Source organism: Polypterus senegalus, chromosome 5, assembly GCF_016835505.1.
Source record: "Polypterus senegalus isolate Bchr_013 chromosome 5, ASM1683550v1, whole genome shotgun sequence".
Taxonomy (NCBI): Eukaryota; Metazoa; Chordata; class Cladistia; order Polypteriformes; family Polypteridae; genus Polypterus; species Polypterus senegalus.
The window spans coordinates 147,331,419-147,356,110 of record NC_053158.1 but is presented as its reverse complement, the minus strand read 5'-3'; the positions used below and the strand labels follow the sequence as shown (position 1 = coordinate 147,356,110).

Below are 24,692 nucleotides of genomic sequence, written 5' to 3'. Positions count from 1 at the left end.
GATGAAACACAATGTGGGATGTTAGAGGGTTTTGCATAGTTGGATTTGTATGAGCTACCAGGACAGTAACCTCAAGTTGGGCGTGGGATGAGTTCACTGCTGATAAGTTAAAGTGATAATGATGTTTTTCCTTCATTTTACTTTTGTGTACACTTTGAATGTGTCTGAATGTGTAAAATGTCAGCACGGCTTCTGCAAGCAGAGATGATAAAGCTGACCCTTTTTCAGAGTCTGTTCTTTTCCTCAGAAAGAAATTCTTTTCATTTTGAATCAAGAAGACATAATATAGAACTAACAAAAGGAGCCACCTGGGAATGCTCACCAGAATTTTCCTGTTGCTGATGGGGCTTCATGAAGATTTAACCCACCCAAGTTGTTTGTTTCTATGTTTCACTTTGTCCTTGCTGTCATTGGTTTTGCTGCATATGCACATGCAGTTGTTTGTTAGTGAAAGCTTAAATCCAGTCTCTTCTGTCTGATTGCTACTTGTGGCCTGGGAAGTTAGTTTGTTCATGCCTTGTCTAAATGCGGCTCCTTAAGGGTGTAATGGAAATCCTTTATGGAGTCCTCTACTTGTGGTGAATTGGGTTAAAGTAACGGTTTGAAAGTAAAACAGCCTGCCAAAGAGTTCTCATTGGTTGAACAAATGGGTACAGAACATACAGTAAGACAAGTTAGAGGTTACTGGTAACAGTTACATAGTTGATTTTGACATTTCTTCCTATTCCCCCCATCTGAAAAAGAACCTAATAGGTTAACAAGTACCTTCCGTGTTAGGTGCGAGCCAAAAATTATCTGTTTAACACAATAAACCAACTTAAATTGTTGAAAGAATTTGGAAATACTTTACATCCAGAAGGGTGTGAGGTATCATTCCAAAGCTGTGAATGTGGAAAATGTCATCCCCTTCACATCTAAAAGAATTAAAATTGTTAATTAAAAACGTTCTGCAGCCTTATCTGGAGCCTAATGGGCCTAAAACATCCATCCATCCATTATCCAACCCGTTATATCCTAACTACAGGGTCACGGGGGTCTGCTTGAGTCACTCCCAGTCAACACAGGGCACAAGACAGGAAACAAACCCCGGGCAGGGCGCCAGCCCACTGCAGGGGCCTAAAACAATTTTATCCAAATGCTAATATTTCAGATAAAGTTTATGCAAAAAGCAGTCCAGGATTGAAATTGTAAATAAGTTTATTAGATGCCCATAGAACATGAAAAGAAATACAGATAAAATACATAAAAAATGTCTAAAAGAATAAAATTTTGTCTTATTTCATGGCACACATACACACACAGACAAATTCACAAATTAACAATTCAAATATATTACCACAAATATACAGAACATTGACTGAAATGTATTTACAAACATGTACAAGTCCATGCCCAGTCTATAAAGAGATGTATGTGATGATGACGTTAACTTGAAGGACACCTGCCTGCTCAGCTGAAAAGCTTCCTTAATGCTTCCATATACGAGAAATTGCTGGTGAAGACCAGGGGCAGTAACCAAAATGTCTATTTCAATAGCCAAACATTTCCCAGGTCATCTCTGTTTGTCTGAAATTTTATTCCATCTTCCACATTGACAGCTGTGCTTTAGAAGGACACACAGAGCAGTGAAAATACGATGCCATCACATTATGTACCTGCCAAGTGTACAGTAGGCTAGTCAAGGATGGCACAAGACCAAGTAATAGAACATTTCCTTCCTCGTTGCCACATCTTGGGCCATCCTCCAAGTCTATGGCCATTGACTGAAGCTTCCATTCCATAGCACATTGCAATGTCCTATAGAGATAAGGCTCCCGTGACTTCTGTTTCTGACAACATTGAGGATCTCTTAGGACCAGAGAAAAAGTTGTTCATCTTCTTTTGACTTATGCAGTGCACTGACCTAAGGATTTTGATCAGGTCATTTCTAAAGCGTACACCGATGAAGGCGTACAAAATAGGATTGAGACAACAGTGCATATATGCTATACTCTGTGTCACCTGGTGTGCAATGTCGATCTTCTTCACGATTTCACAGTCGGTGATAGTGGCATTGGCAACATCTATGGCTTTTACAATCAATAAGCTATTGTAAGGCAGTTGTGAAACAACAAAAACAGCCACCACAGCAATTATAACCTTCAGTGCCTTATGTTTTTCAAAGTTTTTTGCTTGCAATAGGGTCTTGACAATCACAGAGTAACAAAATGCCATCACAATGAAGGGAATGAAGAAGCCAACACAAACTTGTATGGCAGAAACAAAAATTTTCAGACTTTTACTTAGAGCTGCTGGGTAGACCAATTCACATGAACTTTCTTCAGAGTCCCCTCTGGTTTTAGCAAAAATGACCTCTGGAACAGATAACAATCCAGCTAGCAACCAAACACCTATACAAACCAGCTTGCTGTAGAGAAGCCGCTTAACTTTAGACTTCTGGGCCTTTGCAGCTTGGACAATGGCAAAATACCGGTCAACACTTATGCACGTGAGAAGCAGCATGCAGCTAAAAAAGTTGATCCTGTAGATAAAATGTACGAGTTTGCACATGCCAATCCCAAAAAGCCAGTGTCTGTTAGCACTCACTGCCCAGAAAGGTAGGGTGAAGAGGAAGAGGAGATCTGCTATGGCAAGGTTCAGCAAATACACATCTGTCATTGTCTTCAGGCGGTTTTTGAAATGGGCATAGATACCGACAACTAATAAGTTGCCTAGGGCACCCAACAAACAGACGATCCAGTACAAAATTGGAGCGTACATTGCTTGAAAATCTCTCACAGATGTCTTGTCACAATAGGTGTTTTCATCAGTGGTAGAAGTTGCACTGTAGTCATAGTCAGAGGACGTAGTAAGATAGTCCTGCAAGAAAAAACAAGCATAATTGCAGGTTTACTTAGTTTTGACTCTACTGGACTAAAACATCACTTTAATGTGGCTGAACACTTTCTATTAATGGCTTCTTTTCTCAAGGTCGACTGAATTGTGTGGCTCCTTGGGAGTATAAGATCAGCAATGGGCGAACTAGCTTTATTCTAATTGTGAAGGACAGCCAGTATTTTTACCCGGTTGGGATGACTTCAGAATCGAAAGATAGGGGAAGATAACTTACACAAAGTTTTATCTCCCCCAAGACGCTAAATGGCAGCAAGCCCAGTCGCAGATTCCCACATGGGTGCCTGTAGGGCATACCAGGTATTGTAGTCCCACAGGTCAGTCCTTTGGGTCCCGTGGGTGCTGCCAGGGGGAACTTTAGGATTCGGGAGTCACTTTGTTATAGGGTTTCCACTTCACCTGGAAGTGCTTACAGACCACATGTGAGAAAGATTGGGAGCACTTCCTGGGTGGCTTAAATAAAGGAGCTGCCTGCCTCACATCATGAAGCCAGAGTTGGGTGGAGGAGGATAAAGCTTGTGAGGACTGGAGGAGGCAGTGACCCACGAAAGAAGGAAGGAAAAGAGTTCTGCTTCTGCTCTACTTGTGCTTATTGTGTATATGTGTGGCTATAGGGGTGGGAAATGATTATAAGGAAGAGTTTCCCACGAATGAAAGACTCTTTGCCCTTTTAACTTGTGTCTGTGCTTGTTGTGTTGGGTATTTGGGGAACTGGAGCGCCTCCTACTCTTCATACCATACATTTTCCTCCTCTGAGCCCAATGTGGTGGAACGTGCCACTACAGCAGCAAGAAAGAGATAAGGGCCATACCCTCGTAAAATTAGCATACACCCATAAACACATATAACTTAATCACATCGTTTAGCATTCCCAATCGAAGATCATGCATTGGATGCATTTAGATTTGGAATACTGGCGTGTGCATGGCCAGATCATTGGTGATGCCTGTCTTTGCAGACCGAGAGAGAAAATTAAACACTTCACATGGAAAGACCGCCAGCTTGCTTTCAAATGAATAGAGGGTGGGGCAACAACATTAGCAAAAGATAACAGGAGATAATTCATTCCTTCCTATCTCATTTTTTGGTTAGCTACAATCAAATCACTAAAACAGTGGCAGGGTGTGGGTCAGATTGTCCAGTTTAACTACAGTTCATATGTAAATTGATCAGAAAGCACTAAATGCTGTCTTACACAAGTTTTTTGCTTTTAACAAAATGCAAATGCTGCTCAAGTATAAAGAAAGTCGAAAGTAAATCTTTTCTACTGTGGTGATGAAAAATAGAAGTTTTATCTGCTTCCTTCATGCAATCATCCACTTTCAAGTGGTGCACAGATGTTGCTGTCGAGACTGCAGAGTGGGCTTTCTGCACTGTTGTCACGTTTCTCATCATGCGCCTACCGTGGAACATTCTAATCACCCTTGCATCAGACTATCAAGTGTTTGCCATTCAGGTGCACAGCTTGACAAGAAAAACCAAAGCTCAAACCACATCCCTCATTTTCTTAATTTCTCTTCTGCTTTTTTTTTTTTTACTTTTTTGAAAGAGGCTCCTCCAACCCTGATTTGTCCTCATTACTTCAAAGTACACACAGAATAGTGTTATGATGTGTTTTCCTACCAGGTGTTCTATGTATGCCGGATCTGTAGAACAAACAGAACTCTTCCCGCACTAGAAAATTTAACTGAAACTGCATGGTTTTGGAATGGAACATGGAGTGCATGCACTGGTCTATGCTGGGGAATTGTCACAGTTGGTTTCAACCCAACCTAACGTACAGCATCAATATTTTGCCCTGAGCCACTGTTTACTAAATTGCTCCTTCTCTATCTTTGCTGTCAAAGATTTACTTTTAAATAATGTAACATTTTCAAACCCACGTAATCAAATTCAGGGTTATGGGAGCCAGGGCCGATTCCAGCAGCATTGGGTCCAAGCCAGGAAAATTGACTTAGATAGAGGTGCTAGTCCATCGCAGGGCCCACTTACTGCTTACACGCCCACAGTCCTATGGCTCCAAATTCCGTCTAACAAGCCATCACCCCTTTAGGATTTGAGAAGAAAAAACACATGGGGAAAATGTTCGATCTTGACATGTACAGCAACCAGGTGCAGGATTTGAACTGAAATCACTGCATCAAAGAAGCAGCTGCGATAACCGATGCACCCCACACCCTAATGTACTTCCTAATTAATAACTGCAAACTAGTGGCTTCACTTTAGTGGAGGTCAAATGTGTCCCACTGTAAATGTATCAGCATTGTTGTTTGCTGTTGTGTCTTCTACAGTACAAGAATGAAAGCTGTCCCATTACTAAACCTTCCAGTTAGAAGAAGGCATTACTCAAGTGACCGTTAGCATCATATACAGTAAGCCAGCGGGCAAATAAACTTTGCTTTTCTATTGCATTTTCAAAGAAACATTTTTTTTTACTTTGAAAAAAAGTCCTTCAACTTTAAAATCTAAACATTTAAGTTAAATGTTTTCAAATTAAATATAAATACAATTTATAATAAGTTGCTAGAATCATTGACAGTACAATAAAATTGGGGAAAGGCTAAAAAAAATCACCTAGTCGTGAAGGCCAAAAGGGCTGCCTTAGAAACTAAGTGGTTAAAAACTCCCATTGTGCTTTTTGTTTCTGCCACTCAAAAAAAGTCACCAAAGGACACCATGTCACCTCAACTGACCCCGGAAACTGAAAATGAGAAAACATCCTGGCCCCGCCTTAGTCCCCGCCCTCAGTCTGATAATACTCTTTGGCAGTGATTGAGTCTGATAGGACAGGGGGATATGGAACGGCAGTTCGTGACACTACTTGAAAATCAATGTCACCAAACAACGCTTTACTAAAATGCTTGAGCGGATGACACAGCAAGCCTTCTATGACACCTAAATGATGCATTTTGGGAACTTCTTGAAATGCTAGTCTGGGCATACACCAAAGAGCTACAACATTAAAACCACTGAAAGATGAAGTGAATAACATTGATTATCTCATTTCAATGGCACCTGCCAAGCAGCGAGATATCTTACGCAGCAAGTGAACAACCAGTTCTTGAAGGTGATGTTTTGGAAGCAGAACAAAATGGGTAAGGTTAAGGATCTGAGCAACTTTGACAGGGCCCAAATTGTGATTGCTAGACAACAGGGTCAGAAGATCTCCAAAACAGGAGGTCTTGTGGTGTATTCTCAGTATGCAATGGTTAGTACCTACCAAAAATGACCCAAAGAAGAACAACTGGTGAACTGGTGAGTGGGCACCAAAGGCTCATTGATGCCATCATGTCTAGTCTGATCCTATAAAATAGCCACTGTAGCACAAAGTGCTGACATATGTAATGCTTTCCATGAGAAAAAACATATCAGAACACACAGTGAAATTCAACCTGTTGGAAATGGGGCTCTTCAGTCACAGACCGTTCACAGTGTCCATGCCGATCCCTGTCCACTAGCAATAGTACCTACAATGGGCATATAAACGTTAAAAGTGGACATGGAGCAATGAAAGAAGGTGACCTAGTCTGATGACTCACGTTTTCTTTTACATAACGTGGATGGCCAGGTGTATTTGGGGGAAGAGATAGCAGCAGGAGAAGAAGGCAAGGCCAGTAGAGGAAGTGTGATGCATGGGGCAATGTTCTTCTGGAAAACCTTGGGTCCTGGCATTTATGTGAATCTGACTTTGACACGTACCACATATACACCCTTTCATGGCAATAGTATTCCCTAAAGACAGTGGCCTCTTTTACGCAAGACAATTGATCTTGCCACAATGAAAAAATGGTGTGAGGAAAATAACCAAGAGTTCAAGGTGTCAACTTGGCCTCCAAATTCCACAGAACTCAATGTGATTGAGCATCTGTGGAATGTACTGAAAAAAGAAGTCCAATCCATGGAGGTCACAGCACGCAACTTACAGAACTTAAAAGAATCTGCAGCTAATGTATTGGTGCCACAGAACATCTTCAGAAATATTGTGGAGTCCATGCCTCTAAGGGTCAGAACTGTTTTGGCGGCATGAGGGGAACCAACGCAATATTAGGTGTTGTGGCTGATCGGAGTAACCATAAATAGTTGGAGTGGAGTGGAGTTAGTTCATCTGAGGACACTTCTGGGAAAGAGACATGCCATAGAATACTTTTAATGAATTGAAGAGCAATTTCAAAATACTGTAGGTTAAAAAACCACAGATGTGGCACTTACCATGGTTTTCAGTGTGCGTCTGTCCACGTAATCCTTTCTGCATAAAATCTAAAAGCAAAAATAAAACACTACTTAGAGAATGAACTTTTTAATGGATTGAGTTATCATTTGAAGCCCTGAAATTTAAACCTAATACTTAATTAGCTTTTATTTTCCACTAGAGTTGTTGTTGGAGTATATCTCAGCAGCTTCAAACACAACGTCAGAACACCCTTGATGGGATGCCAGTTCATCACCGGGTATGCATACTGACAAACACACCCACACACACTATGTCATAACAGACCAGATAACTTAATCTGAATGTCTTCGGGATGTGGGCAGAAACCAGAGTCCTCAGAGAAAACCAATGCGGACACAGGGAGAACGTGCAAAGTCCACAGAGACAGCCACCAGTCCTGAAGACATGAGGCAGCATTGTGACACCCACATCTTGTTTTGTACTTTACAAAAAATGAAATCTGTTCTGTTCTACGAGAGGGACTGTTGCATACCAACCTGGGTACTCTTTTATCTAGCAAAACCGTTAGTTCAAGTTGTTAAACAACATTATTGCACAAGACAATGGTTTCACAAAGTTGGTTTGCCAAATAGTCTCGGTAGAATCAAAGGGACACTTTTAGGTGACTCACAGCTTGACAGTTTTTCACAAAGTAGGTTGTGATCCTGAAAGTACACCTCCGCACTCCCCGCCTATTCTGACCACAGACTTCTCTCAGAGTGCTGTCTCTTTTTCCTATCTTTGGTAGTAAACACACTGGTCTCTAGGTTACTGAACCGTTAGACCACTTTTACTTCGCGCTTTGGTTTGTATTGACTGACTTAAGACAAAGACAGTGAAGAGCACATATTTCCTGCAATACATTCTCGTGCAGTCTGGCTAAGAGAAACCAAACTCAGTTTTGCAATCATTGTTAAAAAAAAAAAAAAAAGTATTTTCCACCCAAAGAGGGTGCTGTAATGTCTGTCAGAGAAGTGAATAATGTGAAATAGTGCGCAGAGTGTGGTCTTGATTTTTATCGGGGATGTTATTTACGTATGTCCCTCCCACCTCCTTTATTAAATTACATCTGCCTGTGTTTTCAAATATTCCACACAATGGACCCCACCTGAGTGCAGCTTGAGTTGTACTGGGAAATACACAACTGGGGCATTTTTAAGAATGTCTGAAATCAAACATCTTTCCAGGTATAAGAAAAAAAGTAGAATTGACTCACAAAAATAAAGTTCAAAGTATGTAATATTGGATCACGTAAAGATTAAACAATAAGAGAATAAATAATAATAATTATAACAATAAATGAAGATCTCATAACGGTATTTTCTTGATCTGATTAAACTGAATTGCAAGCAGTGCCAAATGGTCTATAAAATTTCTAAAAAGAAATACAATTTTGAATTCGCTTAAATAACAGAACTTATAGGGGTTTTACTTTTGAATTTGTACAACACCCTCCAAGATGTTGGGTTGGACGTACGTTTATGTTTGGGCGCCACGGTGGCGCAGCGGTTAGCAGCACTTCTTCATAACTAATGCGATTTAGATTCAGAGTGTATGTGTTCAAGCACTCAGCTTTCCTCCTGCGTCCCAAAGCTTAGCATGGTGACTGTATGTCGGTACTACACTGAACGTGGGGGTCCCCTACCGTAGATCCAGTTCGCACGGGTTTGTTCAGGAGGCTTAATTTGTTCACCGTTAACACATCTGATAAACTGAATTATGTAAATTAAACTGACATGCGCCAGTTCAGAGAGGTTTGTTTAACCACGACACTGTCATCACTCGCTTATACTATACACAGTTGACTTGAGTTTTGCTATTTCGGAAATAATTAAAATAGCAAAAACGTGACATTTTTAATTCCTCTTTCTCCTGAACAAACACGCACACCACCGACGCCGCTATCTTACTCACGACCACCCAGTTTCCAGATCCATGCTGCAAAGTTTACGAAAGCCCCATTTATCCAAACGCAAAGCAGTCACGTTTGGCCACACTTTATTTTTTTAGTAGCAAATGTTTAAAATTTTCATTTTAAAATGACGACTATTCGCCGTGTCAGGCACTCCCTGCGCTGTGGTTTCTTGTTCTGCCCACGTTGTGAGAAGCAGTCTAGTTGTCTGTACTTGTGCACACACAGCGCGAGTGTCGTTCGAGCAGGTCTGGCGCACCCTTCAGGCCGACTTCTTGCTTTACTTGTATTCTACTTAACGCAGACTCGAAAACGGGCGATGCCGTTTCAGAATTTAAAAATTGGCGGTCATCGCTCACTTCTTCTTTTATTCAATATAGTAGTTGTCATACAAATATATATATACAACTAAACTAAATCAATCGCTGAAGGGCACTGCTGCACAAATGAGATCTGTTCAGTGCCACTTGCTTATGAGAGGTCTGAATGCTGAACTGACAGGCGGCATGCGCTGCCCACAAGTCCACACTGTTCGGACCCCGCACTGCCTACGCCTTCTTCGGTATCTGCGTGGGCTTTTCTCCGTCCGTGTATTCCGGGATTCCTGGCGGCTGGCCGATCATGTTAACTGGACCCTCAAACTGAGTGAGGTGAGGGTTTTAAGAGTGTCCGATAAGCACCAGCCCCCAGCAATTGAATTAGCCGAAGCTCAAAATGAGTTTATATTGTCTCTTAAGTCCACTTTCTCATGTCATCATGTGCTCCACTTTAGAATGATATAACCCGTCGAAATCGTACCATTTAAGTTTTCTTTAAATATGTCAACTCGCTAACGGTGAGATTATCGTAATTTCAAAATTTTTCGTGTGTTAATGACACTGCACGAAGCACACTGACTGAATAAATCGTCACGCACTGTAAATACTCGGATCATTGCGCGTACTGCAAAACAATGCTAACATAATTCTATGATATTAATCATGTCAGTCCAAATGCTACCCCGGTTGTCCAATTCAGGAAAGCCCTGGCGGAATCGTAACCAGCCCTGCACGGCCAAACACGCACACCCACGCCACACCAATTAAGAGCCGTCAAGTAACTCCAAGAGTGGGTAGAACGTGCAGCAGCAACACAGGCAACGTAAAGACCAATACAGCAAGCATGAAGTAATAGTACATGTACACATTGGTGCATCGTTTCAATAAACCCACACACTCAATTCTAATTTAAAAAAAAACACGATGAGGGATAAAGCACTACTGATTAAAAAAGGCAAAAGTGACGGCGCCGCATGTCTCACTTACTTACAGTAGTAGTTGAAATTCAGGCGCAGCCCACGTGTAGCGGCACAGCACAAATTTGTCTCGCGCTTGTCAAGCTTTGCCGCCGTTCGCCTGTCGCCTCGTTTTATACCTTATGACCCAAACCGCATGACGTGCGAAGAAGCGAAAATACAGTTGAGCCGCAGAAGACACGGTGTGCTGTCTGCGCTGCGGTGCGCACATCCCAGAAAGCAGCGCAACGCGCGTGTGGCTCTGTTTTACTTGCACTCACTCACGCGTTGCCTTTTTTCTTTCTTTGCTCTGGTGGGCAGAATGAAAGACCCCCCGCGAACTGAAACAGGAGATATGGCCATCTACTGTGTCTTGTGGGGCCAGTGTTCAAAACTTTGGAATACTGCAGTATGTGGTAGCTTTTCTTTTTTTTTTTCTTTCTTTCTTTCTTTCTTTCTTTCTTTCTTTCTTTCTTTCTTTCGTCAGTTTTCTGTTTCAAGCAAAATGTTTATTATCCGACGACACAGCGACTGGCAAACAAAAACAAAGACAGCTAGAATAAAAGGATAGATAGATAGATAGATAGATAGATAGATAGATAGATAGATAGATAGATAGATAGATAGATAGATAGATAGATACTACTGTATATTTATATATGTGTTTGGGGTGTGCAGCACCATACTAAATTCTAAAGCAACCCAATTGTAGAAACTCTATATAACATTAGAATAAATATAAATGTGCATTTATAGAAGAAAAACTAACAAGAGTTTCACATTGGTATCTTGTGGGATAACCAAAATCATCTCTCCCTGAGGCATTTTACCATTTCATGTAATCTTTTCAATTCCGTTGATTCAAATGAATGAGTAGCTGGTTAGTCGAGCCTGCTGTGGTGGGTGCAGTTTAACAAACAAATGGGGTGCGTTTGGTGGTGACCACACATACTGGGGTGCTATGGGAGTGAGCTTTGGAAATGATTAAGCTTAACTACTTTGACAACCATAAAATTAAGGTTTGAAACATTGGGGTATTAGGGGTGCCCCTAATTAATCCTCTGGACTGCTTGAAAATAAAAATGATGTCTGCGTATGTGGAGGGTGAAGGGGGTCCCTAAAAACTAATTATTAAAAACCTGTCACAGTGTTATATGAATTGCTCAGTGGCCTTTACTGGATCTGTGAGAAGGCATTTCAGCAGCTCTTCACAAGCTGGATGGGCAGCAGCCCACTCAGTTGGGAAAGAAAGTGCGTCTTTTGACAAGTTTCGAGAAGATTTTTTGGAAAACATTCTGGAAAAAAATAAGAATCAGGAATCTATTAGTGCTTCCTTTGGTCTCGGTGATGTTAAAGACTGTAACAAAGGACAGTAGAAAATGATGAAGACTGCTGATTCTGTGCACTGACAGTGCCCACCTTGCCTTGTCCTTGAAATGATGAGTTTTTGCCTATTTTTGCCAGTCCTGGCATATTTCAGGGTATTGCATTGGTGCCTGGCATGCAATTATCATAAGCTGTATGTTGAAACAGCCATTTAAGCTTTGCACATACAGCATCTGAGTGGACATGTCTCAGAAAAGTGCAGAAATAGCAAATTAATTATAGTTTTCATAGCAGCAGAGCAGGATTTTACTGTTCAGTTAACAATGGAGCGTGTAGCAGGACCCCCTAAATCAGTCAGTCAGTCATTTTCCATCCCGCTATATCCTAAGACAGGGTCACGGAGGTCTGCTGGAGCCAATCCCAGCCAGCACAGGGCGCAAGGCAGGAACAAATCCCAGGCAGGGCACACACACACACACACCAAGCACACACTAGGGACAACTTAGTATTGCCAATGCACCTGACCTGCATGTCTTTAGACTGTGGGAGGAAACCGGAGCACCCAGAGGAAACCCACGCAAACTCCACGCAGGGAGGACCCGGGAAGCGAACCTGGGTCTCCTAACTGCGAGGCAGCAACGCTGACCCCCCCAGCCCCCCCAATTGCCATAAGGTATTTTGTACACTGCATAAAATTTATATTCACAAGACTATAATCAGTCAAGTGATAGCACAGCAAACTGGATATTCAAGATGTGGATTTCAAGTTGTCAAAGACAATTTTGATGAATCTGCACAAGATGAAGACACCAAATGCAGTGGAAGACCTAAGGAGCTGTGGGCACATGATGAACAGAACATAAAGTCGCCCAATTGGAGGAAAGCCAGTGAAGGGTCTGCTCAAAGTCATCTGTCCCTGAAGTGCTCACTTCAGCCATGATAAGAAGTCTTCAAGGAATGGTCTTGTAGGACACACCACAGTTGATAAACCAGCCTTTTAGAATAGTAACAAGCAGAAGAGATGCAAGACACCATAAAGCGTGGAAGCACAACCAGTGGCAGAAAGTCTTACTGAACAATAAATCCAAATTTGGATTTTTTACAAGTATGTCAGACAAAGAATTGGCAAGAAGTACACAGACGCTTTCCTGCAGCCTTCTGTGAAGAGCTTGTGGTCTAAGGGCGGAACTCAGCCTACTGCGTGAGAGCATCAGGTCAAAATCAAATAATGGATCACTGATGAGTTATATAAGCGGATTTTCATTCATCAGCTTGAGCCTTTGGGAAAATGACTTGTTGATGCAAACATCTTTTAAAAAGATAACGACCCCAAACACCCAAGACTCACTTGTAGGGGAAGTCTGCAAATGGAGTGGTAGAAGAACTGGACAGGTCACCTCAGAGCCACAACCTTCGTGTCACCGAGGCAGTATGGAGTTACTTGGACAAGGAAAGAAACAAAAGGCAGTCAAAGGACGGTACTGGCAAGTCATTGAAGACCTTGGAAAAATTTAACACAGAAGTACTTGAAAAAAAGTTTGCAGAGGTGTACCAGAGCAACGTGCTTCAGTTTTGCATTGCAAAATACTAACTTGTCTTGTTACTTGTTACCGTTTCAGTATACCCTGTTTTCTTAAGCAAATGACATGATGGCCAGATGTTCAGGCTTTAAAAATATTTTCTTAGGTGTCCTAAAACTTTTGCGCAGTAACGTGCCTGTGTTTGCAAATGTATATGTATGTACTGTATATAGAGATTTCAAACCAAAAAAAAAATTTTTTCAACTGTGTTTAGAGAAAGCATAAAACATCATTTTTGTCACACGTGTGTCAGAGGCTCTCTTTAGGGATTCTGTTAAGATATGTAATAACCCGTCAGGAACAGAGGGGGCGCCATCACTAACTTTGTCATCTCCTTCTCTCTCTGCAGCACCGAGAAACCGCCAAGTGAAGGCAACTGACTCCGCCCCTTCCGGCTCGACTTCCATAAGAGTCTCAGCTTCCCAGAAGGGGGTTGTCATTTTGATGAGAGCGAACCTGGCGGATGGAGATCCCGAGCAGACAGCTAGAAGACAAATGTAATTTCTGCGCCTTTTTGTAGCCCAGACACAAGGGCAAAGTTGCCAAAAAAGTGTTGTTTTTGTTTATTTTTCTTTAAATATTAAACAGGACTATTCAAGATTTTCTTCCAGCAACCTATTGTTCCTGCACACGGCCACACTTTCTGTAAAGTATATGAACTCAATATAGTCAGAACATACACTCTGGAAAATTTTAAGCATAGCAAGTGACCTACAGTAGTAGTTGTAATATTTCCTTTCATGAGTGCCACCTTTCATCATTTCTGCAAGTCAGGCTCATAACATGGTAGCCTATGTGTGAAATGCTGTGGCAGAAGTCGTACTGCTCTTTTTATCTTGGCTGGCACTGTATGTATTTATGAATTTGTACACACACACACACAAACACATATATATATATATGGATGGCACGGTGGCGCAGTGGAAGCGCTGCTGCCTCGCAGTTAGGAGACCCGGGTTCGCTTCCTGGGTCCTCCCTGCGTGGAGTTTGCATGTTCTCCCCGTGTCTGTGTGGGTTTCCTCTCACGGTCCAAAGACATGCAGGTTAGGTGGATTAGTGATTCTAAATTGGCCATAGTGTGTGTTTATGTGTGTCCTGCGGTGGGTTGGCACCCTGCCCTGGATTGGTTCCTGCCTTGTGCCCTGTGTTGGCTGGGATTGGCTCCAGCAGACCCCCATGACCCTGTGTTCAGATTCAATGGGTTGGAAAATGGATGGATATATATATTACATCTTTAGTTCTGAAGTATGCAAGCATCCTCTCGGTTGCAAGAAGCAGCTCATAGATATGTGATACAGTATTTGCCAAATAATACAAAGGGTACACAACACATGTTTTGCTCTTATTGGGGTTAATCAGGTGTCCGCACTTTTGCATCCCCTTATGGGGATCGAACCTTGGATGTCAGCGGCTGAGGCGAAGCCTCTGATGTTGCACCACAGAAGCTGGTTCGCTTATTTGACAGGGTGAAGTTCGGAGTACAGTATTACATTGTTAGTTCTGAATCGCAATCTGATTGTTTTGGTGGTTAACTGGTGAATGCCACATTGGATGGTATGGCGTCCAAACCAAAATGGAAATGGGTTCCTTGCCAGGGTGGGAGGCCTTAATGGAAGGGCAGAGGGAGGCTGCTTCTCTTTTCCTCCTGTACACACGATGGCAGCATCCCACTGGTGGTAGGCCCAATTGGATACCCACAGGGCAGGCTGGGAGATGTAGTCCCATAAGACAGCCTTGTCATGGTTGTTGGGTGCCACCAGGGGGAGGTGCAAGAGAACTCCATACCATCTGTGAAGGAGACTTATGTGGCCCAGAAGTGCTTCTGATGTGCAAGATGGTGACACTGCAAATAATTCCAGGTTCAGCATAAAAGAAGCCACTTTTCCTGTACCAGCAGTCACAGTCAGATGAGGTGAATAAGACAACTTGGTGGGTGTGGAAGGAAGAAATAAAGATTGTAACATCATTATATTACTTTGCAAATGGATTTGGATGCATAAGGGGGTATTGTATACAACAAAACTTCTTGTGTTTAAACTGGGAACGGTGTTGTCTAGTTGTGTCTTGGGTTTGGGGTGCCCTGGTGGCCACAATATATATTGTTAAACATTCATGTTGGTAAGGACTACCACTCCAGGACATGAGGGGGTGCTGACACTAACAGTATCGACTGTTTTTCCACCCAATGAGGGCAACTGCCTCTTCTGGTCCAATGACTATAAAGCCAAGACATTCCTTTTGGGAAGAGCCAACCGCAGGACAATGCTCCAGCCTGACCCTGTAACCACTCCACAGAGCCATACCAGGTAATATCACCTTCTTTTAGTTTTATGTTGTTTGCACCACCATGCACCTGTTTATTTTGTTGGGCTACTTAGTTATTAAAAGGGAAGTCCTGGCTGGCACCCCAGCGTTTCTTGGGGGATGTGTGTGTTCCCTCGGTTGATGACAATAGATAGATCACAAGGAATATATACAGTAAGAAATTGAAATGCTATGAAATGCAAGCTGATCACCTTGCAGATTTTCTGTCAACATGTTTCCTGTCCTGTCATGTCCTTTTAAACTGTAAATGGCAGCTTATAGCACATACAGTAACACTGCTTCCTTATAAAACTTCCAACTCAGTTCATTTCCTGGTGCTTTCTGTGTAGATTTCTCATGTTCTCCTTCTGTTCTCCATGTCCTGTAGTGGCTCTGGCTTTTCCTGAATTGTACAGGAAATTGATTGAATGTTTCAAAAGTTTCTTCTGGTGTGGCTAATTGTCTGTGAGCACATGTGCTGATGGACTTGCTGGGTTGTGTTTTATTTTCAGAGCTTTGGGACACATCAATCCTACATTGAAAAAGCAGGTACTTGGTATTTAAACTCACAAGCCTCATAATATCCCACTCCTGACAGGAGCCATTACTGAATGAGGTGGCAGTCCATTTTAAGACACACTCGCACAATTTTGTGCTTTCACTTAGCCTGGCACACATATTTTTTGAAATGTTGGAGGAATAATCCACAAAGACAGAGATAAAATGTGTAGGCTCCAGATGGAGAATGTCTCATCCAGTGAGGAAGCATTGCAAACCGTTATCGATAACATTTATAACAATGTCCACCAGCTTGTAGTTGGTTGCCTTTAGCTTGATAGGCCCTGGCCATTCCTTTGCTACATCCCCAAGCTGCAGCCCTTCTCAGCCCCCTAAAGCTTCTGGTCAGAGGGGATGTCAGACTTGACCACTGCATTACTGATCTTGTTGCTTGAACATGTCAGATTGCACCACTAGAAATCATAGGAGATAACAAATTCCAGAATTCCATGATGACTTTCTAGGACAGATTCACATTTCGAAAGTATTGTGAGCTCATTCCTTGTTCTAACAGCCAGAAATCTGCTGCCTGTGCTTTTTGATGCCCCGTAAACCTCTGCCATTTTTTTTTTTTGCTTTTCTATCCTGTTGTGTTACAAACAACATGAGACATAAAACAGATGAGCTTCTTTCCTGTTTGTAAGATCCAAAAGCCCTGGGTTCCTTATTCATTGTCACTGCATTATTTGCATTGTAATTCTGTGAGGGCACTCACTGGTTGTTAGCTCTCATGCAGACAGTGACCACCCCAATGGCATGAGACAAAACAAGACGAGCCATGGACTGAGTCCCTGGGTATGTCAGACTACTCAACCAGAGGTCCTGGGAGCAAGGCATGACTGCTTCTGTACGATTCTGTAAAAGTTGTGTAATGTGACGTGGCCTTTAGCAGTTTATGAAGGTTTAGTGCTACTACTTCACAGCGGCTGGAGACTTGTGTTCAAATGCCACTCATTTTATGTACGGAGTCTGCATATTGTTTTGTGGGTTTTTACTTTGTAATTTCATGTTCTTTTCGCATACCAAGAACATGAAGGACAGGTTAACTGGTGATTCCTAAGTGGTCCATTGTGGGCAACTGCACCCAATGAAGAACTTCTACCTCATATCTAGTTTATTCCTGCTCTGTGCCCAGTATTCAAACAACAGACTCTGTCCCAGGACCCTAAAATTGGATCGATCAGGTTCAGTAAGTGGAAGTATGAATTAATACATGTATATGTATGGCAAACATGTTTATGTGTGTGTGCTAGAAATTTTAAATTTCTGTGCATGCAGTAAACAAAGTCTGCCACAACTGGTTTCCACTTTCATTTCTTTTAACTGCAGCACCCTGGTATTTCCCATTCAAGACGATGACCAAAGTTCATTTCTCCTTCATTGCTTCTAGTCAGCATCTTCATGACCGAGCTGGTGAGGTAACCCTGAGTTGCAGGAGTTTTAGAATGGTGGTGGTGACCTCCAGTTTTGTCCTTCGCCCCTCATGAAAAGTCCTGGCAGGGAGATCCTCCAAAATCTGGTTAAATATAACTGATGACAGAGGTCTCTGATATTGGAAAATGAGATATTGATCCATTCTAGATGCTGTAGCCCCACTTTTATGCTTGAGTGTAGTCATTTGGGAGTGGAGTGTGGGCAAATTTATCATTATTCCTTCAAATTCAATAAAGTGTATACACTCTTAAAAAATATTATGAGGGCAAATCAAAAAGTAAAGGCAATTTGAAAATAATGCAGTAAAATAGATGCTGGTGCAATACAAGACATTTTTGACGGTTTATGGGTAGTTCAAACACGCACAGCACAGCGCTCAACATCAGTCTAGTTGAACCCAAAGTCAAATTAGCCTGGACACTCCGCCATGGGATCACACTAGCGATGAACATTGTGTCACAGTGAGATTTCTTTGGGCAGAAGGAGTGAAACCTGTTGAAATTCACCAAAGAAGGTTGACTTGTGCAGTTCAGTAAGCTGTTTGGGTAACCCTCTTGCACAAACATTACGGTTCCTCAAGTCATCATGCACTATGACATGTGCAGGTCCATAGCTGATATTCAAATGTGCAGCAACAGTGGACAACGTAATCAGTTAGTCGTCTTTGATGAAGGCATTCGCCATGTCAATGTGGGTGTTTGTGCATGATGTTAACGGTTGACCAAAATGAGCTTTGTCAGTTACACTTGCACTTCTACCTTTCTACCCATTCATAAACTTTTCATTGAGTCCGTTTTTACTTCCATACTGAACCAACATCCTTCAGTGCTTTTCAGCAGGTTTCACTCATTCTGCCCAAAGACATCTCATTACAATGGTGTAATCCCGCAGTGGAGCACCCATGTTCATTTGATCTTGGATCCAACTAGACTGTTTGGGCAAAGTCAGTCCTGGAGGGCCACAGTGGCTGCAGGCTTTTGTTCCGACCCAGTTGCTTAATTAGAATCCAATCCTTGTCAGTTATTGAGTTTCATAGCTTGTTAGTACTTTAAATCTGCCATGTCAGGTCATTCTCATATCTTTGGTTTTGGTTTCCTTTCTAAGGATATCAAGTCTAAAACCAATGAGTAATTTTCAGTCTTTCACTTTTTCTTCTTCACTTTGCATTCAAGTATTTAATTAAACCAAATAATGCATGATAAATACACACCGGTGTAAATGGAAACACTCTAAATGAAGAAATGCTGATTTCTTTTGTCATTTGCATCTTATTGCTAATAAGGAGCCATTAAAAACTGAGAATACAGCTCTTTAAGACTAAAGAGGTTCCAAATCTTAACAAGCGAGACAACTAAGGTGAAGCAGAAGTGTTACTTGAGCAGTAAGTGCTTTTTATTAAGCAATTGGGTAACCAGACTTTTGGCAGAGTGCTGCGCTGCATGTGTTTGAAATACCCATAAGCCATCGCAAACGTGTTATATTGTGTCAGCTTCAATCCATTGCAGTTACAGTGTAATTTTCAAATTACCTTTCTTTTTGATTTACCCTCGTAGTTCTTTATTGGCACTTTACTGGGATGTTTGGTTCCTCATAGAAGTACTGCATGACAAAAGAACCTTTTAATTAAGGGAAGGGCTATCTGCATATGAAAGGAGTTGTTTGGGCGTTGAAAAGGTTTTTAATGAGTGGACAAAACAGAAATCTTTAATGTATAGTAGGCTATCTGGCAGGATACTAGCAGAACGTAATCTACATTATTGTATGCAGCAAGAGTCCTTTTAAACTCACAAACCCAACATTGTTTTACAGATCTGTTATCTATTTATGGAGCTTATTAAGGATCTAAAGAAAAAAGTTTTTTCCGGAACCTTCATGTGGTTGGATATTTTCAGAACCAGAAATAGTTTTGCTCTGAAGAGGTACTTTGGCACCTTTATTTTTAAGAGTGTAGGTAGTTTAGTTCCAGGACAACAACAACAACATGTATTTATATAAAACATTTTCATACAAATAGTGTAGCTCAAAGTGCTTTACACGATGAAGAAAGAGAAAAAAGACAAAGTAAGAAAGAAAATCAGAGAACACTAATTAACACAGAATAAAAGTAAGGTCCGATGGCCAGGGAGGACAGAAAAAACAAAAAAACTCCAGATGGCTGGAGAAAAAATAAAATCTGCAGAGGTTCCAGGCCATGAGACCGCCAGGCCCCCTCTAGGCATTCTACCTAACATAAGGGTGGGCAAAGTCAGTCCTGGAGGGCCGCAGTGGCTGCAGGTTTTTGTTCCAACCCAATTGCTTAATTAGAAAATAATCCTTGCCAATAATTTAATTTCATGACTTATTAATGCATGAAATCTGCCATATCAGGTTATTCTCATATCCTAGATTTTTTTTCCTTTCTAAGGATATCGTCCAAATTATTATTATTAAGTCTAAAATTGAGGAGTAATTCTCAGCCCTTTACTTTTTTCTCTTCACTTTCCTTCTAAGTATTTAATTAAACCAAAGAGTGCACATTAAATACACACTGGTGTAAATGGAAACAAGTTAAATGGAGAAATGCTAGTTTCTTTTGTCATTTGCATCTTATTGCTAATAAGGAGCAATTAAAAACCAAGAATACAGCTTGAAGACTAAAATAGGTAATAAGGGTTCAAAATCTTAATGAGCGAGACAACTAAAATGGAGAAGTGTTACTTGAGCAATAAGTGCTTCTGATTAAGTAACTGGGTTGGAACAAAAACCTGCAGCCACTGCGGCCCTCCAGGAAAGACTTTGCCCACCCCTGGCCTAACATAAAGGATCAGTCCTCATTGCATTCAGGGTTCTCATAGAAGTACTTGATGATGATGGTCATTTGGACTTCTGACCTTTAATCCATCAATGTAGGACATCACGGTGCTTTGATTAGGTGGTGGTGGCGGCGCAGATCGCCACCACAGAAAACCGGAATAAGACACAGAATAGAGAGTAGGGGTTAGTACAGACGGTTTATGCCTAGAAGATCCTGATACCTACACTCTCTGTGTTAGGATAAAAAGTGACAGAACAGGCCAGGGTAGATGCTCTCCCCTATAAGAAGGGTAAGGAGTGAAACTGGAGCTGGGCCTCCAGTGAGCAAAAGGCCCATTCCCAAGCCTGCAGCTGAAGACTTGAGACATTACTACCAACAAACTGCATAGAATTGTGTTGGATTTCAGTAATTGGGTCAACTGCAATGAACTTTGGGAACAGAAACCATAAAGACTAATATGAGTATCAAATGAAATGCAGTGTGAGACAAGGCAGACATCAGCTCACAGACTAAGATATCAAGTAGATCAGCAGTGGAACTTTCAGGGATTGCCCAAATGAAATGAGTGGCACTCTTGCCTTTCAGAACACATGTAGTGATAAAACAGATCTGATGTTTAGATTAAGACACTGAGCTCTTCACTCCTTGCACTTTGATACACTTTGGATCTCTGCCATGTCTTACACAAGAAAAAGTGCTAAGATGGAAGGCAGGGAAACTGATACTGAAGGACATTCAGAATGAAGATGGTGATACAAATTACAAAGTTCTAACTGCTTAAAATAAAATCAACAGATTGAGCAATATTTTATTTGGAGTGTAAATAACTGTAAGGTAAGTGAGAGTTTATCAAAGGGACAAAAACAACAAAGTAACTGTCAGGTTCAAAAGATAACTACAGTAGTTGTTCGTATTGTTTAATGAATTTGTTTAAGTGAAATTCTAATCGACAGACAACATGGTTCCCCTCTGTGGCACCAGGGTTAGTGAATATTGACTGTAGCTGGAAACTTCTGTCTTCCTTACCTGAAAATCTCAGAACAATTTCAGCACCACTGAAGAAAACTCCAGACAAACAAAAATGTAATTTTAAAAGGGCTATACATTGATTCTTTTGAGTAAAAGTAAGGTTCACTTTCATTATTATATTTAATATGACTATTATTCACGATGATTTGAAGAGTTTGTAACTACAGCTAAAAAATAACACACTTCACTGGTCTTTTAAATCAACTTACTTCTCCTTTTCACTAAAGTCCTCCCACAGTCACTGGTTTTCTCTCCAGTTGTGTTTTTATCTCAGCGCCTCTCACAGCAAAAGTGAAGGTTTGTCTCTGTAAGTGGAGAACAGCAGATTAGGAAAATGTCAAACCTGGTTGAGTTTGAGGTGGGCGGAGCCTATCCAGGAAGCATTCGATACAAGGCAGAACTGTGATTGGACAAGCCATCAGTCCATCACAGGACACACTCAGTGAGCTCAAAAGAACCTCCCTACTGGTATAGAGATAAAGCATACATATCTTATGCCATGAAAATCCATGGTAAAGGTTACTGTTGTTGTGCGGTAAGACAGATGAATATCCTGAAAGCTTACCCTGTTCGAAAAGGGCTTAAGAAACTGCAGGTTAAAACAAAGGTTTTTTTAGGAGTTTTTATCTATTAACATGGCCAACATCTTAAATACTGGCAAAATGATGACAACAGGCAGCAGCATCATGATTATGTGACCAATAATGGAGCTAGAAACCAAAAACAACATGTGATAAAAATGGTGGCAAAAAAACAAACAAAATGGTGCTGATGTCTGAAACATAATCTCTTTACATATAATACGCTACCGTGGCAGTCCATTTGTCTGTCCAGGATTGTAAATCACCTGTAGCTCACAAACTGTTGGAACTATTGACCTGAAATTTGGTACACATATACTATGTGACATCTACTATCCACTTTCAGGGTGATGATTGGCCTTCAAGGTTATTCCTCTTTTTATTTTTATTTTATTTTATTGTAGAATCAACTCTCAGCAGCGGACAGCAGGGTGGCCATGCGGCGCATGCATACGGGCGCCGTTCTCATCTCTACCAGCTTTGCTATCACTTCCCCTACCTCTTCATATCTTAAATCATTCGTGAGGCAGGTTGAACACTTAAGTGCCAGCTTAAGCGAAAAATTAAGGAAAATGTGCTAAGTAATTGCAACGCAAACACCGACTTAATCAGTTTTAACATGAAAAGACGCAGAGAAAAGAAGAGAAGAAGCAGGCCACGCTGCTCAGGAAGCAGCAAGCGCATCCACCTCTGAGCAAACAAATGCTAAACGTACAGAGAAAGAGGAGGAAAACTAGGAGGCAAGTGTATTCACTGCACGTCATCGTGCAGTGCGCCATTACTGCTGCTAAATATAATCACCACAATATGCAATAAAAAGTAATTATTCAGAAAATATCTGTGAGTAGAAAAAATAAAATCACAACAGAGCCAAGACACAAGGGGCATGAATATCGGCCCATACAAGGCCCCAGTGAATTAGCTGTGAGAAGTTTAGCCTGCATGGCGGGCCTCTGTAGACAAGAGGATTACCGATTGATGGCAGGCGTATTTTGTGATGTGTTAACTACAGGGATGGAGTTAAGCTGTCCATTCTGACAAACAGAGGACGACTCTGGGGTTCTGTTAGGTCTTTATTTTTTTTTTGTAAAAACTCTAAATGTTTCCTGTCTTTGGCGTCTCCTGGACACATACTACTGTAAACTAATGAGATCAAAAAGTTGATCTTTATTATCTTGCTTTGCCATGTTTCAGCAGAGTGCCTGGCTGCCAATAGAGAAGCCTGCTAGTATCTCACACTCTCGAACCTCTCTGTTACCTTCTGTTTTCTTTAGTTTTATACAAAGTTCACCCCTTGGAAGTTTTCACGTTTTATTGTTATATAACATTGAACCATAGTCGATTTATTTTGGCTTTTTGACATCAACAGGAAAAGACTCTTTAATGTCAAAGTGATCTAACTTAATTAATGAGCTAAAACTTCATGGGCACTGTTCATTCTGTAACCTCTGAACCCTACACTCTGGCACAGTGGTCTCAGACTCCAGTCCTTGAGGGCCGCAGTGGCTGCAGGTTTTCATTCTAACACTTTTCTTAATTAGTGACCTGTTTTGCTGCTAATGAACTTCTTTTGAATTAATTTTAATTGACTTGGTCTTAAAGACTCTGGGCCCTCAATTGTTCTTTTGTACTTAATTAGCAGTCAGACAATAATGAGATATAAAATGAGCCAAAACATGGCCAGCAAACTGTATCCATCGCACAATATCTGAAAATAAAGAAAGATGAAGGTCTCAGGAATGCTGATCTGCTCAGGTCCACAAAATATTTTAGCAGTGCTCTTACAGTTAGGTCCATCAATATGTGGACAGAGACAACTTTTTTCTAATTTTGGTTCTGTACATTACCACAATGAATTTTAAATGAAATAACTCAGATGCAGTTGAAGTGCAGACTTTCAGCTTTAATTCAGTGGGTTGAACAAAAAGATTGCATAAAATGTGAGGCAACTAAAGCATTTTTTTAACACAATCCCTTCATTTCAGGGGCTCAAAAGTAATTGGACAATTGACTCAAAGGCTATTTCATGGGCAGGTGTGGGCAAGTCCATCGTTATGTTATTATCAATTAAGCAGATAAAAGGCCTGGAGTTGATTTGAGGTGTGGTGCTTGACTGTGGAAGATTTTGCTGTGAACAGACAACATGCGGTCAAAGGAACTCTCCATGCAGGTGAAAGAAGCCATCCTTAAACTGAGAAAACAGAAAAAAACCATCCGAGAAATTGCTACAATATTACGAGTGGCAAAATCTACAGTTTGGTACATCCTGAGAAAGAAAGCAAGCACTTGTAAATTCAGCAACGCAAAAGGACTTGGACGTCCACGGAAGACAACAGTGGTGGATGATCGCAGAATCATTTCCATGGTGAAGAGAAACCCCTTCACAACAGCCAACCAAGTGAACAACACTCTCCAGGGGGGGTATCGATATCCAAGTCTACCATAAAGAGAAGACTGCATGAAAGTAAATACAGAGGGTGCACTGCAAGGTGCAAGCCACTCATAAGCCTCAAGAATAGAAAGGACTAGATTGGACTTTGCTAAAGAACATCTAAAAAAGCCAGCACAGTTCTGGAAAAACATTCTTTGGACAGATGAAACCAAGATCAACCTCTACCAGAATGATGGCAAGAAAAAAGTATGGAGAAGGTGTGGAACAGCTCATTATCCAAAGCATACCACATCATCTGTAAAACACAGTGGAGGCAGTGTGATGGCTTGGGTGTGCATGGCTGCCAGTGGCACTGGGACACTAGTGTTTATTGATGATGTGACACAGGACAGAAGCAGCTGAATGAA

General features: G+C 41.3%; 1 protein-coding gene across 5 annotated transcripts; it reads right to left on the bottom strand.

The window, feature by feature from the left end:
• Positions 1 to 1,179: 1,179 nt before the first annotated feature.
• On the bottom strand, positions 1,180 to 21,540 carry ccr9a (chemokine (C-C motif) receptor 9a). Of its 5 annotated transcripts, none has more exons than XM_039753477.1 (3): positions 21,522 to 21,540; positions 7,102 to 7,149; positions 1,180 to 2,859 (listed from the first exon to the last, which is right to left on the bottom strand). In XM_039753477.1, the coding sequence occupies exons 2-3, from the start codon at positions 7,102 to 7,104 to the stop codon at positions 1,798 to 1,800; spliced, it is 1,065 nt and encodes a 354-aa protein (XP_039609411.1). In that variant the 5' UTR covers positions 7,105 to 7,149; positions 21,522 to 21,540; the 3' UTR covers positions 1,180 to 1,797. The 5 variants fall into 5 exon arrangements, with proteins under 5 accessions (XP_039609411.1, XP_039609409.1, XP_039609407.1 ...); XM_039753475.1 differs by lacking the exon at positions 21,522 to 21,540 and adding an exon at positions 10,315 to 10,418; XM_039753473.1 differs by lacking the exon at positions 21,522 to 21,540 and adding an exon at positions 10,319 to 10,418.
• Positions 21,541 to 24,692: the final 3,152 nt, after the last annotated feature.